The sequence below is a fragment of the Triticum urartu genome, chromosome 2A, assembly GCF_056163025.1.
Source record: "Triticum urartu cultivar PI428250 chromosome 2A, HENAU_Tu73, whole genome shotgun sequence".
In the NCBI taxonomy this organism is placed as follows: domain Eukaryota; kingdom Viridiplantae; phylum Streptophyta; class Magnoliopsida; order Poales; family Poaceae; genus Triticum; species Triticum urartu.
This window is the reverse complement of record NC_141874.1, coordinates 436,864,345-436,883,144: the sequence shown is the minus strand read 5'-3', so window position 1 is coordinate 436,883,144 and position 18,800 is coordinate 436,864,345. Positions and strand designations below refer to the sequence as shown.

At 44.5% G+C, this 18,800-nt stretch overlaps 2 protein-coding genes across 2 annotated transcripts; one reads left to right on the top strand and one right to left on the bottom strand.

The window, feature by feature from the left end:
• Positions 1–3,194: 3,194 nt before the first annotated feature.
• Positions 3,195–5,025, bottom strand: LOC125541660 (uncharacterized). Its single transcript, XM_048705008.2, has 2 exons — positions 4,710–5,025; positions 3,195–3,699 (listed from the first exon to the last, which is right to left on the bottom strand). Exons 1-2 carry the CDS (start codon positions 4,869–4,871, stop codon positions 3,358–3,360), a joined length of 504 nt encoding a protein of 167 aa, XP_048560965.1. The 5' UTR covers positions 4,872–5,025; the 3' UTR covers positions 3,195–3,357.
• An 11,833-nt stretch (positions 5,026–16,858) lies between these two features.
• LOC125531782 (protein FAR1-RELATED SEQUENCE 5-like) lies at positions 16,859–18,303 on the top strand. The gene is made up of 2 exons (XM_087541539.1): positions 16,859–17,156; positions 17,282–18,303. Exons 1-2 carry the CDS (start codon positions 16,859–16,861, stop codon positions 18,301–18,303), a joined length of 1,320 nt encoding a protein of 439 aa, XP_087397665.1.
• The last annotated feature ends 497 nt before the right edge of the window (positions 18,304–18,800 follow it).

Sequence of the window (18,800 nt, the reverse complement as noted above, 5' to 3'; positions counted from 1 at the left end):
ACTCAGAACAACATTCGGTCACCAAATCACATAACTCATATAATACAAAATCGTCATCGAACATTAAGCGTGCGGACCCTACGGGTTCGAGAACTATGTAGACATGAACGAGACACATCTCCGGTCAATAACCAACAGCGGAACCTGGATGCTCATATTGGTTCCTACATATTCTAAGAAGATCTTTATCGATCGTTCCGTAATGACAACATATGTTATTCCCTTTGTCATCCGTATGTTACTTGCCCGAGATTCGGTCGTTGGTATCTTAATACCTAGTTCAATTTCGTTGCCGGCAAGTCTCTTTACTCGTTCCGTAATGCATCATCCCGCAACTAACTCATTAGTCACATTGCTTGCAAGGCTTATCATGATGTGCATTACCGAGAGGGCCCAAAGATACCTCTCCGATACTTGGAGTGAAAAATCCTAATCTCGATCTATACCAACCCAACAAATACCTTCGGAGATACCTATAGAGCATTTTTATAATCACCCAGTTACGTTGTGACGTTTGATAGCACACAAGGTATTCCTCCGGTATCCGGGAGTTGCATAATCTCATAGTCAAACGAATATGTATATGTCATGAAGAAAGCAATAGCAATAAAACTTAACGATCATTATGCTAAGCTAACGGATGGGTCTTGTCCATCACATCATTCTCCTAATGATGTGATCCCTTTCATCAAATGACAACACATGTCTATGGCTAGGAAACTTAACCATCTTTGATTAACGAGCTAATCTAGTAGAGGCTTACTAGGGACACTGTGTTTTGTCTATGTATCCACACATGTATCAAGTTTCCGGTTAATATAATTCTAGCATGAATAATAAACATTTATCATGATATATGGAAATATAGATAACAACTTTATTATTGCCTCTAGGGCATGTTTCCTTCATTGTTGCCCTCCAAACTGAAGCATCTCCTCATCTTGTCCTCAAAGTCCAGCCCAGGATGGAAGGTGAGATCCAAAAGGGCCATGGCAAACAGATGGAATGGTGGTTGACACAGCCGGAATAGCGCGTGCTAAGCGACTGGTGGTCACCGCCGGCCAAAGGCCGGCGAGGGGGTTTGGACAGGGAGGGCTAGGCGCAAGGGGCTTACTAGTGTTTCCTGCTAATGTGAGGATGAGTCATCCTTTGGTTCTATTGTCGAAGAGATAAAGAGCTTCTCGCCATGTTCTCTTGTCAAAGAGATTAAAGAGCTTCTCGCCATAATGCATGAGCATCAGGTGTGCTGAGCTAGACGAACTGCCAATCTAGCAACTCATACCTTATCCAAGAGTGTTGCTTAAATAAAATTTGTAAGACTTGGTTTCATGTTTCTCCAGACCTTATTGGTGACATTATCACGGCGGAGTTCGTCATGACTTAAGCATTAACAATTAGCACTTTTCCTGGAAAAAAAGAACTCGTTGATTGGTTTATATGAGCAAAACGATATGTGTATTGTATACCGAGTTTCCACTTCAGAAACTCACACGGCACACAGGTGTGGGTGCACACCTCTGCTCAGTCGTGTCGGTTACCTGATTGTCTCGCGGTCCGAAAAGTTGTTGGATCCCGCATGAGGTCACAACAAGTTTTTAGTTTCTGAAACTTAAGATTATGTCGATTGCAGTTACCAAAACTTACATTTTGTCGGTCCTCTCTCATACCAAGTTTCAACAGTTGAAACTTAACAAAGTTTTATAAACTCTTCAAAACGTATTCAAATGGATCTCATTTGAAAGCCATCGTCACAACTCACACAAAACACAATTATACAAACCAAACTTAATTTAGACTTTTGATTCAAAAGATATAAAAAATTGAAAATTGAAAGCCAAAAAAATGGGGCTGCATGTTACAAATGCCCTTCTATTTCACTTGGTTGGAATTTTTTTGACCCGCACTCGGTTGGAATTAAAATCACTTTTAGTGTCGTTCAAGTCCACCGGACTCCCCTAAAAAAATCCACTGGTAGGCTTGGGAAGCATTAGGATTTGTGACTGCGCCTACTTGGATTTGTATCATTGTAGTGGATTTTTTAATGTTTCTGTCAGCTGGAGGCGTACGTGAAAAGAATATCCAGTGATACCAACTCCCACATGCTCCCGTCTTCCCTTTTTAAAATTTTAAAATTTTAATGTTTCAAAATATTCTAGAAAAAAGTGTGAATGTTCAGAAGGAATTTGTCTACAACCCCAAAAAAATTCATGTCCAAATTCAAAATGCACATTAAAAAAACACGACAAATCCATATGTGAATAGTGTTAATTTTGCTTTCGTCTTTTTGTGACACTATTTATGCTAGATTTGTCATTTTTATTGCTCAGTGTGTATTTCAAATTTGAATCTGATATTCTTAGGGGTTGTAGAAGCATACCTTGTGAGCATTAAAAAATCAGAATTTTTGAAAACATTTAAATTTATTTTTTCCAAAATTAGTATCATGGGAGCATTTAAGGGGTTGTACCACATGATACTTTCCCGGTGTACGGGTTTACCGTTTGTCCACATTTTTTTAAATCAATGTCGTCTATGGCACGACGTGACACCAAAAAAAACATAAGATTGGAATGTCATGTTAGAAATCCTACAAAAAGGTTTGTGCGGATGCTAGAAATCCTATGAAAAATAATACAAAGAAATTGTTGGGAAAATTTTCTATAGGCTGAAGCCACGCCCCCGGCCAACAACGTTGCTACAGTCCGGAACAGTGGCATATAGTTGTACTGCGGCTACACAGAACGAATGATCAGCCAGCCACACCCCAGGCCACTCCTGTTGCCTGGCCTGGCTACGCCGCTGCCTATGAATCAAGCAATCAGCATAGATAAAATTCCTAGGAATCATAATCCTTCAAAATTCCCAAGGAGCCCTTAAGGAATTTCTGAACACCAGCTATCTGAGCGGCAGAATAGTATCTTGCTGTATTGTTGTTAAATGCAGTATTGCACAAGGGGTCCGTTGTTGGTCTCCGACTTATGGACAGGTTCATAACCTGAGAGGATTTTGTATTTCATGACCTGTGATCGGTTGGCTGGCCGTGGCCTATTTACTTGTGAGTTGTTAAATTATGTACGAAACTTTAGGTGTAATCGTTGTGAAATTCCACGAAGGGGTTGTTAATTCTCTCCACGTAGGTAAGCATGAAAACCTGGCGTGGTCAGGGGAGCAACTCAAAAATAATAAAAAGACAGTGGAGCAGGCAAATCCAACCCTTTTGATTAACGAAACCCAGATGTTCTGATCACATTGCTAACCAACGAAATGATTGAACTAGACAGTGAGCCAAATGCTTGCCTATGGCAAGGCAGAATTCAGAGTGGTGAACCAACACGTTTCAGGGTTCAGGACGCACTGTTAGCTAGCATGTTCCTCCTTGATCTCGTCGGCGCGGACGACAGCCACCACGTCGCCGTGATCATCGCGGCTGTCACCGGTGTCGTTGGAGCAGTGGACGCCCTTCTTGGATGGCCTGCAGCCTGGCCCGGCGGGGTACTTGCGAGCGTTGAGGTCGATCTTGCGCAGCGCGGCCTTGCCCAGGTCAACACCGCACATGTCCGAGAGGCGGACGAGGTAGAGGAGCACGTCGGCGAGCTCCTCACCGAGGTGCTCCGTCTCCCTCTCTTCCCACCCGGGCAGCCCCTTGGGCACCTCCCCTTTCCACTGGAATATCTCAGAGAGCTCCCCCACCTCACCCACCTGCCACCCACAACGTATCACAAACCACATTACACCACCGGACATGATCAGAAGAGGCAGATGAGCTACAGGTGCATATAAAGTAGCTACAGCCTACAGACTTCCAACATTTGCCTTTTCTATTGGCAGCACAAATGTTGGCAAAACAGGGCAGTAGTAGTACTATACTAGTACAGTATGAAAAAAGGATCCCTGCTTTACTGAATCTTAGTTTTGCCTTCATATAAGCAAGAGCAAACAAACAAAACAAGTAGTCCAATATTATCATGATTATTACTTATGGGTTCATAATACGAAACAAACAGAGGACATTTCAACACGATGGGTGACGTTACCATACCTATTACAAACCTCTGTTTATATCATGATATAAGTGGTTTTGGAAGGTACACATTATATGGAATTTGCGAGCAATTGTGCAGTTGCTCCGCTTATTGTAGATGTTAATAACAAGTTTATAAAGTTTCATTTAAAACAAAGCTAATATGCAGAGTAAAATAAAAATGAAGGGAGTATTTGGGTAGGTCAAAGGAATACAGGGTTATTATAACTTCAGGTGTGTTTTCTGTGACAGTAAAAACATGAGCAAGCCAAATTTCAACAACTGATCCTCCCCAGAAGTCAAAATAAAGAGCTGACCATCCTTGAGAATGTAAAAGGAGACTAGAAAGAGTCGCAGAAGCAGCAAAAAAGTTTGCCCAAAAGAAGACAAATCTTTACAATTAATGATTTCCTTCCTCATGGAATAGGAAAGAAAAATCATGCCCATTATTTGCTATTCCTAGAACTATAGTAAAAAACAGATCAAAGGCAGAAGGATAAAAGTAAAAAAAAAGCAGATCAAACGCAGAAGGATAAAAACAGCTACAAACAATAAGGATCATAAAGAATAAGATCCCCAACAGCAATTCACCGTGCCCCCAGTTGAATCTACAAGGACAAAGAAAAAAGCTAAATAACCAAGATAGGTTCAGAGGGGAGATATCAAGAAAGGAGTCAGAGGGGCGGACCAGAGCAAGCAGGAGGTTCCTCGGGCTGTGGTACTTCTCCCAGTCCCTCTCCCTGGCGAAGTCGGCCATCTTCTTCCTCAGCTCCTCCAGGGTCACCGCCGCCGCCGCCGCCGCCGCCGCGTCGCCACCCTTGCCCGTCTCCTTCAACTTAACAGCATTCATCGTCTCCGTAACACACACTCGCGCACACGGTAAAGACTTGCAGAGGCTGTGACAGTAGAATAGGGAGAAGACGAGGCGGCTTTATATTTGGTACCGGAGGAGAGAGGACGACAAGGGGAAGGGGACAGCCGGAGGAGCAACCCTAGATATGTTTATTTGGGGCGATTTGATAATTTGTCATCCCTTACTTTCCCTTTTTACAATTTGCCACCCATTGTCTCAATAACGAGCGGGCCCGGATCTCACCTGTCATTTTAGTAGGGGAGGGAGGAATTATTAAAGAGGAAGGTAAGGGATGGCAAATTATCAAATTTGCCGTTTATTTGGGGCTAGAAAGCAGAATGGTGCGCGAATTTAGTTCCGCCGGGTCCGGGCTCCGCTCGAGTGAAAAGCACGGTTCCGAGGAATTGAATGTACATACGATCTGTGACAACAGGTGCATCAAATCAAACTCATAAACCTGTATTTGGCACGATGATGCCTCTAGCTTTGTTCTGCAGTTCTTGTTGAAGGATGTAAACATTTTTTGAAGTAATAAAATGTGTCATGATGGTTTTTCCTAAAAAAGAAAATTTAGGACGCTGATAACTGCCACATGTGTGGTGTATCGGATGGTTGTGCCGCACGGCTCGTGTGGCATGGAGAAGAACCCGCCCGCACAACCGCGTCCGGGCGCGCACAACCACACCTCGCATGTCCGGTGTGTGGCAAAACCGCCCACACGTCCGGGCCAGACGACCGCGCTGCCCGCACGACCCAGCACGCCAGCCGTCTCAGGCTCTTTCCGATCCCTAGTCCGCCATGCCGCCATTGTATCCCACCTCTCGATCCCCTTTTTTCGATAAAGGGTGGATTTTATTAGCTCAAAGAGGAGCATCAAGAGGATACAAACCCAAAGAGCACACACCCGGCCTCTGCATAGATAGGATGCACACAGCCAACACCAGCACACGCACACCAAAAAACACGCCAGATAGCAAAGTCATATAAGACCAAAGCTATGTGTAGGTGAGTAAAAGAAAAACCCGAAGCGACCAGATCCACGATCGGCAAACTATACCAAGGACCATATCCGCACCTCTCGATCCCCTACCTCCATCGTCTTCCTTCTCTGGTTGCCATGGCAACCAGTGAGGATCCCTAGCGCCTTCCCATCGCTAACCACCACCCCCCTCCCACCCCAACCCCGCCGTCCCAAGACGACGAGCTAAAATAGGTGGATCTCCGATCTCCTTCTGTTTCTCGACCTTCTTCTGCCACGAAATATGAAATTGCAAATTTGCCTACGAAGATGGCGACTGGATCAACGCTATCAGGGCAAAACACCCCACGAATTTGTGTGTCCTTGCATTTGCCCACCAAACATATGCCAGATCTGCCATATACTATGCTAGAGTTGTGCCAAGCTTCTGGGTTGTCTTGGTGCGAGTAGTTGGTAATAGAGCATGCGTAGGAATCACTATAAATAGGGAGAGAAAGGAAGAATTTGGCATAGGGAGGGAGGAAAAATAATTGCCACTTGTATCTAACGTCAATTGCCATCTATCGTTGTCCGTAGTTGCCACCATGTTATCTTATTGCTTGCCATCCTATTTTGTTGTCTGCTGCCATCGCTTCAAAATGATAGCTGGCATCCAGAATTCGGAAAAGAGAATGGATGTGCATGTTCTACTTGCCATGAGGTGTTGGTTGCATACGCAAGAAATATTATGAGATTGCCATGTTATCTTCTACGTGCAAACAATAAGAATGCTTTTTGCGGATTGTTGATGCGTTCGTATTCATGCAGTGACTAAAAACACAGTGGCAGAAAAGAAAGCAGAAGAATGAATCACGAAGATGGCACTGATCCTTGGCTTTCTCAAAGGCCGGAAACGCCACCTTGGGATGCAGCAGAGTACAATCAACTCATTTCTTCAGGGCCATTGCTGCCACTACTAGAGCACTACGCGGGCATCGGTACGATGCATGACAAACAAAAAAGAAACAGTTGCCATGTTCATGACAATGAAGATGTCATTCTACTTATGTCCTACAAACTAATTTTTAGCAGGTTCTTATGACCAAACCACAATCAGGGGGCAGCATGGCAAGTTTCGTCACAGGGCGCTAACGCTGACAAATGTACGGGCAACCAACTTCATTTAGCTAATGTGGCACATCAAAGTAACGCATACGAAAAAGAAACTTACTGTTGTGGATATGAAATTAAACTTGCAAGGATGGCAAAAGACTCACGAGTTATGTCGGAAAAATTTAGGACCTTCATGCAGCACGTGGCATCAGGCGCAACTATGTACCTGCCATCAATGCCGTACACGGGTGAGTGCATGCAAGTGAAGTTGTGGATAGTGAGTTAGGAGAAAGGAACATATCTGACAGATGCAGTTGCCATGCCTAGACAGCTGCAGTTGCCATGGCTGCACAACTGCAGTTGCCATGCCTGGACAACTGTAGTTGCCATGTATAATCAAATGTGACTGTAATGTATAAACAATCGTGGATGACAAAGTGTGAACAAATCTGTGTGGCATGGTTGGACCACTACATGTGCCATGTTGAACAAACTACAGTTGCCATGCAATGACCAACTGCTACCATGATCGCAGGTTGTTACGGTGGAACCACATCGGTAAACGTCTCATGGCAAGCTTCACAGTTACAGGAAAGCGCTAGTGTAGATAGAGCACATCAATTTGGAATGACAGACCACACAAGATCGGCACATGCGGCACAATAAGGTAAAAAATAATGTGAACCAGAAAGCAGTACTGCATTTGCTTTTGTGGAAATAGCATTTGAGGAAAAGTAGATTTGTAACGGTGGTGGTGGAAAAAAGAAACAAAAAATGCTACCAAGTGGTCGTGTGCAAAAAGAGTCGTATATTGTCTTCGGGATTTGCCAATTGCTATAAGAGTGGGTGCAACATTCATGATTGTTCACATTTGCGTACTGAGCTCAGGCCTAGAATACAAGTTTTGATGCTAGAATATACTGGTTGCCATGTGTTGGCAACAGTAGTTGCCATGTATGTTGGACTGTAGCTGCCATTGCTATATACTACAAGTTCTGATGCTAAAAGACGCTGGTTGCCATGTTTTGGCAACAGTAGTTGCCATGTTGTTGGACTGCATCTGCCATTACTGGAGAATTACAGTTGCCATGCATGACCATATTGTTGGGGAACGTAGCAATAAATCAAAATTTTCCTACGTGTCACCAAGATCAATCTATGGAGTCATCTAGCAACGAGGAAGGAGTGGATCTTCATACCCTTGTAGATCGCGCGCGGAAGCGTTCAAGAGAACGGGGTTGATGGAGTCGTACTCGTCGTGATCCAAATCACCGATGATCCTAGAGCCGAACGGACGGCACCTCCGCGTTCAACACACGTACGGAGCAGCGACGTCTCCTCCTTCTTGATCCAGCAAGGGGGGGGGAGAGGTTGATGGAGATCCAGCAGCTCAACGGCGTGGTGGTGGAAGCAGCGGGATTCGAACAGGGCTTCGCCAAGCGCTGCGGGAGGAGGGAGATGTGTCATGGGAGGGAGAGGGAGGCGCCAGGGCTTAGGTTGGGCTGCCCTCCCTTCCCCCCACTATATATAGGGCCAAGGGAGAGGGGGGAGGCGCAGCCTTGGCCCTTCCTCCAAGGAAGGGTGCGGCCAGGGGAGGAGTCCCTCCTCCCCAAGGCACCTCGGAGGTGGCTTCCCCCTTTAGGACTCTTCCTTTCCCTCTTCTCTTGGCGCATGGGCCTCTTGGGGCTGGTGCCCTTGGCCCATATAGGCCAAGGCGCACCCCTTACAGCCCATGTTCCCCCCCGGGGCAGGTGGCCCCACCCGGTGGACCCCCGGGACCCTTCCGGTGGTCCCGGTACAATACCGTTGACCCCGAAACTTGTCTCGATGGCCGAAATAGCACTTCCTATATATAATTCTTTACCTCCGGACCATTCCGGAACTCCTCGTGACGTCCGGGATCTCATCCGGGACTCCGAACAACTTTCGGGTTACCGCATACTAATATCTCTATAACCCTAGCGTCATCGAACCTTAAGTGTGTAGACCCTACGGGTTCGGGAGACATGCAGACATGACCGAGATGACTCTCCGGTCAATAACCAACAGCGGGATCTGGATACCCATGTTGGCTCCCACATGTTCCACGATGATCTCATCGGATGAACCACGATGTCAAGGACTTAATCAATCCCGTATGCAATTCCCTTTGTCTATTGGTACGGTACTTGCCCGAGATTCGATCGTTGGTATCCCGACACCTTGTTCAATCTCGTTACCGGCAAGTCTCTTTACTCGTTCCGTAACACATCATCCCGTGATCAACTCCTTGATCACATATTGTGCACATTATGATGATGTCCTACCGAGTGGGCCCAGAGATACCTCTCCGTCACACGGAGTGACAAATCCCAGTCTCGATTCGTGCCAACCCAACAGACACTTTCGGAGACACCTGTAGTGTACCTTTATAGCCACCCAGTTATGTTGTGACGTTTGGCACACCCAAAGCACTCCTACGGTATCCGGGAGTTGTAGAATCTCATGGTCTAAGGAAATGATACTTAACATTAGAAAAGCTTTAGCATACGAACTACATGATCTTGTGCTAGGCTTAGGATTGGGTCTTGTCCATCACATCATTCTCCTAATGATGTGATCCCGTTATCAACGACATCCAATGTCCATGGTCAGGAAACCGTAACCATCTATTGATCAACGAGCTAGTCAACTAGAGGCTTACTAGGGACATGGTGTTGTCTATGTATCCACACATGTATCTGAGTTTCCTATCAATACAATTCTAGCATGGATAATAAACGATTATCATGAACAAGGAAATATAATCCAGTTGCACTAGGGCATATTTCCAACAGTCTCCCACTTGCACTAGAGTCAATAATCCAGTTCACATCGCTATGTGACTAACACTCAAGGTCACATCCCCATGTGACTAACACCCAAAGAGTTTACTAGAGTCAATAATCTAGTTCACATTACCATGTGATTAACACTCGATGAGTTCTGGGTTTGATCATGTTATGCTTGTGAGAGATGTTATAGTCAACGGGTCTGAATCTTTCAGATCCATATGTACTTCGCAAATCTCTATGTCATCTTGTAGATGCAGCTACTACGCTATATTTGGAGCCATTTCAAATAACTGTTCTACTTGGAGCTATTTGTTGCTCCATTATACGTATCCGGTATCTCTACTCAGAGCTATCCGGATAGGTGTTAAGATTGCATCGACGTAACTCTTTACGTCGAACTCTTTATCAGCTCCATAATCGAGAAAATTCCTTAGTCCACTAGTTACTAAGGATAACTTTGACCGCTGTCTTGTGATCCATTCTTGGATCACTCTTGTACCCCTTGACTGATTCATGGCAAGGCACATTTCAGGTGCGGTACACAGCATAGCATACTGTAGAGCCTATGTCTTAAGCATAGGGGACGACCTTCGTCCTTTCTCTTTCTTCTGCCGTGGTCAAGCTTTAAGTCTTAACTTCATACCTTACAACTCAGGCAAGAACTCCTTCTTTGGCTGATCCATCTTGAACACCTTCAAGATCATGTCAAGGTATGTGCTCATTTGAAAGTACCATTAAGCGTTTTTGATCTATCCTTATAGATCTTGATGCTTAATGTTCAAGTAGCTTAATCCAGGCTTTCCATTGAAAAACACTTTCCAAATAACCCTATATGCTTTCCAGAAATTCTACGTCATTTCTGATCAACAATATGTCAACAACATATATTCATCAGAAATTCTATAGTGCTCCCAGTCACTTCTTTGGAAATACAAGTTTCTCACAAACTTTGTATAAACCCAAAATCTTTGATCATCTCATCAAAGCATACATTCCAACTCCGAGATGCTTACTCCAGTCCCTAGAAGGATTGCTGGAGCTTTGCATACTTATTAGCATCTTTCAGGATTGACAAAACCTTCCGGTTTGTATCACATACAACCTTTCGTCGAGGAAACAATGTTTTGACATTCTATCTGCAAGATTTCATAAATAATGCAGTAATCGCTAATATAATTCCAACAGACTCTTAGCATCGCTACGAGTGAGAAAGTCTCATCATAGTCAACTCCTTGAACTTGTCGGAAAACATCTTAACGACAAGTCGAGCTTTCTTAATGGTGACATTTACCATCATTGTCCGTCTTCCTTTTAAAATCCATATGTACCTAACAGCCTTACGACCATCAAGTAGTTCTTCCAAAGTCTACACTTTGTTTTCATATATGGATCCTCTCTCAGATTATATGGCCTCGAGCCATTTTGGAATCCAGGCCCACCATCGCTTCTCCATAGCTCGTAGGTTCATTGTTGTCTAGCAACATGACTTCCAAGACAGGATTATGTACCACTCTGAAGTAGTACGCATCCTTGTCATCCCACGAGGTTTGGTAGTGACTTGATCTGAAGTTTCATGATCACTATCATAAGCTCCCACTTCATTTGGTGTAGGTGCCACAGGAACAACTCCTGTGCCCTGCCACACACTACTTGAAGAGACGGTTCAATAACCTCATCAAGTCTCCACCATCCTCCCACTCAATTCTTTCGAGAGAAACTTTTCCTCGAGAAAGGACCTGATTCTAGAAACAATCCCTTATTGCTTTCGGATCTGAGACAGGAGGTATACCCAACTGTTTTGGGTGTCCTATGAAGATGCATTTATGCGCTTTGGGTTCGAGCTTATCAGACTGAAACTTTTTCACATAAGCGTCGCAGCCCCAAACTTCTAAGAAATGACAGCTTAGGTTTCTCTAAACCATAGTTCATACGGTGTCATCTCATCGGAATTACGTGGTGCCCTATTTAAAGTGAATGCGGTTGTCTCTAATGCCGAACCCATAAACTATCGTGGTAATTCAATAAGAGACATCATGGTATGCATCATATCCAATAGGGTGCAGTTATGATGTTCGGACACACCATCACACTATGGTGTTCCAGGCTATATTAGTTGTGAAACAATTTCCACAATGTCTTAATTCTGTGCCAAACTCGTAATTCAGATATTCATCTCTATGATCATATCATAGATATTTTATCCTCTTGTCACGACGATCTTTCAACTTCACCCTGAAATTACTTGAACCTTTCAAAAATTCAGACTCGTGATTCATCAAGTAAATATACTCAACATCTACTCAAATCATCTGTGAAGTAAGAACATAGAGATATCCACTACATGCCTCAGCACTCATTGGATTGCACACATCAAAATGTATTACTTCCAACAAGTTGCTTTCTAGTTCCATTTTACTGAAAACGAGGCTTTCAGTCATCTTGCCCATGTGGTATGATTTGCATGTCTCAAGTGATTCAAAATCAAGTGAGTCCAAACGGTCCATTTGCATGGATTTTCTTCATGCATATACACCAATAGACATGGTTCGCATGTCTCAAACCTTTCAAAACAAGTGAGCCCAAAGATCCATCAACATGGAGCTTCTTCATGCGTTTTATACCAATATGACTTACATGGCAGTGCCACAAGTAGGTGGACTATCATTACTATCTTTTGGCATGAACATGTGTATCACTACGATCGAGATTCAATAAACCATTCATTTCAGGTGTAAGACCATTGAAGGTATTATTCAAATAAACAGAGTAACCATTATTCTCTTTAAATGAATAACCGTATTGCGATAGACATAATCCAATCATGTCTATGCTCAACGCAAACACCAATCTCGATGGTAGAGGGAGCGTACGATATTTGATCAACCTTGGAAATACTTCCAACACATATCGTCATCTCACCTTTAGCTAGTCTCCATTTATTCCGTAGCTTTTATTTCGAGTTACTAACACTTAGCAACCGAACCGGTATCTAATACCCTGGTGCTACTAGGAGTACTAGTAACATACACATTAACATAATGTATATCCAATATACTTCTATCGACAGCCTTCTCATCTACCAAGTATCTAGGGTAATTCTGCTCCAGTGGTTGTTCCCCTTATTACAGAAGCACTTAGTCTCGGGTTTGGGTTCAACCTTGGGTTTCTTCACTAGAGCAGCAGCTGATTTGCCGTTTCATGAAGCATCCCTTTTTTCCCTTGCCCTTCTTGAAACTAGTGGTTTCACCAACCATCAACAATTGATGCTCCTTCTTGATTTCTACTTTTGTGGTGTCAAACATCGCGAATATCTCAAGGATCATCATATATGTCCCTGATATATTATAGTTCATCACGAAGCTCTAGCAGCTTGGTGGTATTGACTTCGGAGAAACATCAATATCTCATCTGGAAGATCAACTCCCACTCGATTCAAATGATTGTTGTACTCAGACAATCTGAGCACAAGCTCAACAATTGAGCTTTTCTCCTTAGTTTGCAGGCTAAGAAAATCGTCGGAGGTCTTATACCTCTTGACGTGGGCATGAGCCTGAAATCCCAATTTCAGCCCTCGAAACATCTCATATGTTTCGCGACGTTTCAAAACGTCTTCGGTGCCTCAACTCTAAGCCGTTTAACTGAACTATCACGTAGTTATCAAAATGTGTATGTCAGATGTTCGCAACATCCATAGACAACGTTCGAGGTTCAGCACACTGAGCGGTGCATTAAGGACATAAGCCTTCTATGAAGCAATGAGGACAATCCTCAGTTTACGGACCTAGTCCGCATAATTGCTACTATCAACTTTCAACTAAATTTTCTCTAGGAACATATCTAAACAGTAGAACTGAAGCGCGAGCTACGACATAATTTGCAAAAACCTTTTGACTATGTTCAGGATAATTAAGTTCATCTTATGAACTCCCACTCAGATAGACATCCCTCTAGTCATCTAAGTGATTACATGATCCAAGTCAACTAGGCCGTGTCCGATCATCACGTGAGACGGACTAGTCAACATCGCTGAACATCTTCATGTTGATCGTATCTTCTATACGACTCATGCTCGACCTTTCGGTCTCTTGTGTTCCGAGGCCATGTCTGTACATGCTAGGCTCGTCAAGTCAACCTAAGTGTTTCGCGTGTGTAAATCTGTCTTACACCCGTTGTATGTGAATTCTATCACACCCGATCATCACGTGGTGCTTCGAAACAACGAACTGTCGCAACGGTGCACAGTTAGGGGGAACACTTTCTTGAAATTTTAGTGAGGGATCATCTTATTTACTACCGTCGTTCTAAGCAAATAAGATGTATAAACATGATAAACATCACATGCAATCAAATAGTGACATGATATGGCCAATATCATATTGCTCCTTTTGATCTCCATCTTCGGGGCTCCATGATCATCATCGTCACCGGCATGACACCATGATCTCCATCATCATGATCTCTATCATCGTGTCTTCATGAAGTTGTCTCGTCAACTATTACTTCTACTACTACAGCTAACGGTTAGCAATAAAGTAAAGTAATTACATGACGTTTATGTTGACACGCAGGTCATAAATAAATTAAGACAACTCCTATGGCTCCTGTCGGTTGTCATACTCATCGACATGCAAGTCGTGATTCCTATTACAAGAACATGATCAATCTCATACATCACATATATCATTCATCACATCCTTTTGGCCATATCACATCACATAGCATACCCTGCAAAAACAAGTTAGAAGTCCTCTAATTGTTGTTTGCATGTTTTACGTGGCTGCTATGGGTTTCTAGCAAGAACGTTTCTTACCTATGCAAAACCACAACGTGATATGCCAATTGCTATTTACCCTTCATAAGGACCCTTTTCATCGAATCCGATCCGACTAAAGTGGGAGAGACAGACACCCGCTAGCCACCTTATGCAACTAGTGCATGTCAGTCGGTGGAACCAGTCTCACGTAAGAGTACGTGTAAGGTCGGTCCGGGCCGCTTCATCCCACAATGCCACCGAATCAAGATTGGACTAGTAACGGTAAGCATATTGAACAAAATCAACGCCCACAACTACTTTGTGTTCTACTCGTGCATAGTAACTACACATAGACCTAGCTCATGATGCCACTGTTGGGGAACGTAGCAATAATTCAAAATTTTCCTACGTGTCACCAAGATCAATCTATGGAGTCATCTAGCAACGAGGAACGAGTGGATATTCATACCCTTGTAGATCGTGCGTGGAAGCGTTCAAGAGAACGGGGTTGATGGAGTCGTACTCGTCGTGATCCAAATCACCGATGATCCTAGAGCCGAACGGACGGCACCTCCGCGTTCAACACACGTACGGAGCAGCGAAATCTCCTCCTTCTTGATCCAGCAAGGGGGGAGGAGAGGTTGATGGAGATCCAGCAGCACGACGGCGTGGTGGTGGAAGCAGCGGGATTCCAACAGGGCTTCGCCAAGCACTGCGGGAGGAGGGAGATGTGTCATGGGAGGGAGAGGGAGGCGCCAGGGCTTAGGTTGGGCTGCCCTCCCTTCCCCGCACTATATATAGGGCCAAGGGAGAGGGGGGAGGCGCAGCCTTGGCCCTTCCTCCAAGGAAGGGTGCGGCCAGGGGAGGAGTCCCTCCTCCCCAAGGCACCTCGGAGGTGCCTTCCCCCTTTAGGACTCTTCCTTTCCCTCTTCTCTTGGCGCATGGGCCTCTTGGGGCTGGTGCCCTTGGCCCATATAGGCCAAGGCGCACCCCCTACAGCCCATGTGCCCCCCCGGGGCAGGTGGCCCCACCCGGTGGACCCCCGGGACCCTTCCGGTGGTCCCGGTACAATACCGGTGACCCCGAAACTTGTCCCGATGGCCGAAATAGCACTTCCTATATATAGTTCTTTACCTCCGGACCATTCCGGAACTCCTCGTGACGTCCGGGATCTCATCCGGGACTCCGAACAACTTTCGGGTTACCGCATACTAATATCTCTATAACCCTAGCGTCACCGAACCTTAAGTGTGTAGACCCTACGGGTTCGGGAGACATGCAGACATGACCGAGATGACTCTCCGGTCAATAACCAACAGCGGGATCTGGATACCCATGTTGGCTCCCACATGTTCCAAGATGATCTCATCGGATGAACCACGATGTCAAGGACTTAATCAATCCCGTATGCAATTCCCTTTGTCTATCGGTACGATACTTGCCCGAGATTCGATCGTTGGTATCCCGACACCTTGTTCAATCTCGTTACCGGCAAGTCTCTTTACTCGTTCCATAACACATCATCCCGTGACCAACTCCTTGATCACATCGTGCACATTATGATGATGTCCTATCGAGTGGGCCCAGAGATACCTCTCCGTCACATGGAGTGACAAATCCCAGTCTCGATTCGTGCCAACCCAACAGACACTTCCGGAGACACCTGTAATGTACCTTTATAGCCACCCAGTTACGTTGTGACGTTTGGACACCCAAAGCACTCCTACGGTATCCGGGAGTTGCACAATCTCATGGTCTAAGGAAATGATACTTGACATTAGAAAAGCTTTAGCATACGAACTACATGATCTTGTGCTAGGCTTAGGATTGGGTCTTGTCCATCACATCATTCTCCTAATGATGTGATCCCGTTATCAACGACATCCAATGTCCATGGTCAGGAAACCGTAACCATCTATTGATCAACGAGCTAGTCAACTAGAGGCTTACTAGGGACATGGTGTTGTCTATGTATCCACACATGTATCTGAGTTTCCTATCAATACAATTCTAGCATGGATAATAAACGATTATCATGAACAAGGAAATATAATAATAATCAATTTATTATTGCCTCTAGGGCATATTTCCAACACATATGTAGATTCACGGCTTGCTGTGTGACTGATGTCATGCAAAATCACATGCAGTTGATGTACTCCGTTACGATAAACATGCCATTCAAACAAAATCTTACGCTCGTATCTGATTTTTTATTGAAGGACCTTCAACTACAATTAACAGCGGCGCGGGGACATCTACCGCGGGGAGCTCTGAGCGCATGGAAGACGTGTTCCACTAGCCAGCCAACACTCATGCCACAAACAATGCCGAGTTAGTGTCGGAAATGGCAATTGTTCCAGCAATGCCGACAAGCACACCTTTGCAGAGCAGCACAAGCAACACTCAAGCAGATGAAACAGCCGCCGATACTGAAGTGAATGATGAAACCGATGACGAAGCACAAGGGGATGAAGATGGTGTGCAATCAGAAATCATAGTACCTCAGGCACCATATCTTGGGCAGAGATTTGATTTGTTTGAAGATGCAAAGGAATTCTACCAGACATATGCAAAGTTGCATGGGTTTGCGGTCAACACCGAATACCACAGGAAAATTAAAAAAACTAACGAGTACAGCAGAGGTGAGATCAGGTGCTACATGGCATGAAGAAACAAGAAGGGAAAGGTGATGCGCCTGTCGTTCCGGAACGAAAGAGAGGTATCATTGTCAAGATGGAATGAACTGTCCGATGTAAGCTGAACGTAGATGGAGCACAGTGGGTGGTCAGTGAATATTTTGACGAGCACAACCACGAGCTAATAAAGAAGTTTGACCTGGTAAAATTTCTGACCGTCGACAGGGCATTCACCCCCCTTGAGAAGAAATTCATAAAGCTGCTACATGATTGTAACGTCGGTCCATCAAGAATAGTCCAGATACTCTCCCTCATCCACAGCAAAAATGGGACTCTGAGTAGCATGCCCTACATACTGGCAGACGTCACAAACCTAAAGGAAAAGTGCCATAGAGAAAGCAAGTTGGCTGACATAGAAGCCACGATAGCCTACTTCACTGAGAAAGTGAAAGAAGATCCAGATTTCTTCTACAGGATAAGATTGGACGATGAGGACCGTGTCAGGAACATGTATTGGGTGGATGGTGCTGCAAGAAGAGCCTACAAACATTTCCGAGACTGCATTTCATTCGACGCGACATATCTCACTAATATGTACAAGATGCCATGCGCTCCATTCATAGGAATAAATAACCACAATCAGTCATTGCAGTTCGGATGCGGGCTCGTTCGGAACGAAGACACAAATGGGTACATTTGGATGTTCAAGACCTTCTTAGAGTGCATGGGTGGACTTGCTCCGATGAACATAATAACAGACCATGATTTTAGCATGCGTGCATGCATAGAGGAGGTCTTTCCGTTGGCAGTGCACAGGCAATGTAGGTGGCACATTATAAAGAAGGCTGAGGAGACGCTAGGACCGTTCTTTGCTGACCGTCTAAAGCTGCACAAGGCATTCGAGCTATGCGTGGACCACAGCTTGACGGTGGAGGAGTTTGCAAGGAGCTGGATGGCTATGATTGAAACATATCAAGTCCAAGACCACGAGACGCTTGCTAGCTTGTGGGAAAAGCGAATGTACTGGGTGCCGGCCTACTTCATGCAATGCTTCTTCCCGTTTCTGCAGACTACACAGCGCAGTGAGGGGTTCAATGCTATTTTGAAGCGGTACGTCAGCCCTGGCAACTCATTGCTACAGTTTGCCAAGTAGTACACCGCTTTGCAACAAAAAATACTGGGGTCCGAGCTACAGCAAGAAGCAAACACCGCGCTCAAGCAGCCAAAATTGCTAACATATTTACCAATGGAGAGGCAGATGAGCAAGATATACACCAACAAGATTTTTAACAAGTAAGTCAGTTGTGTTACAATCTTATTTGCACAAATCATGGAGGTAGTAGGTGCCATGTAGAATGCAATGCAGTTAAAAAGCTTATTTGAAAATGGTATTTTTTTAAAAGTAGCCATTGAGTACAGAGTAACCATGATATGTAGTTGCCATGTTTAATGAACTACAGTTTGCCATGTTTAATGAACTACAGTTGCCATGTTTACTCAACTGCAGTTGCCATGTTTTCTCAACTGCAGTTGCCATGTTTCATGAACTGCAGTTGCCATGTTTAATGAACCGTACTTCCACTGGCCATGATGGTATGGAATGCAAATGCCAAATGAAGTTGTTATGTAGCTGCCATGTTTAGTGAACTG

Bases quoted from the DNA above. Each gene is read 5' to 3' on its own strand.
- LOC125531782 (XM_087541539.1), top strand. From the start codon at position 16,859: ATGGCAATTGTTCCAGCAATGCCGACAAGCACACCTTTGCAGAGCAGC. The intron at 17,157-17,281 runs GTGAGATCAGGT...AGCTGAACGTAG, and splicing joins AACTAACGAGTACAGCAGAG to ATGGAGCACAGTGGGTGGTC.
- LOC125541660 (XM_048705008.2), bottom strand. From the start codon at position 4,871: ATGAATGCTGTTAAGTTGAAGGAGACGGGCAAGGGTGGCGACGCGGCG. The intron at 3,700-4,709 runs GTCCGCCCCTCT...TGTGGGTGGCAG, and splicing joins GGAACCTCCTGCTTGCTCTG to GTGGGTGAGGTGGGGGAGCT.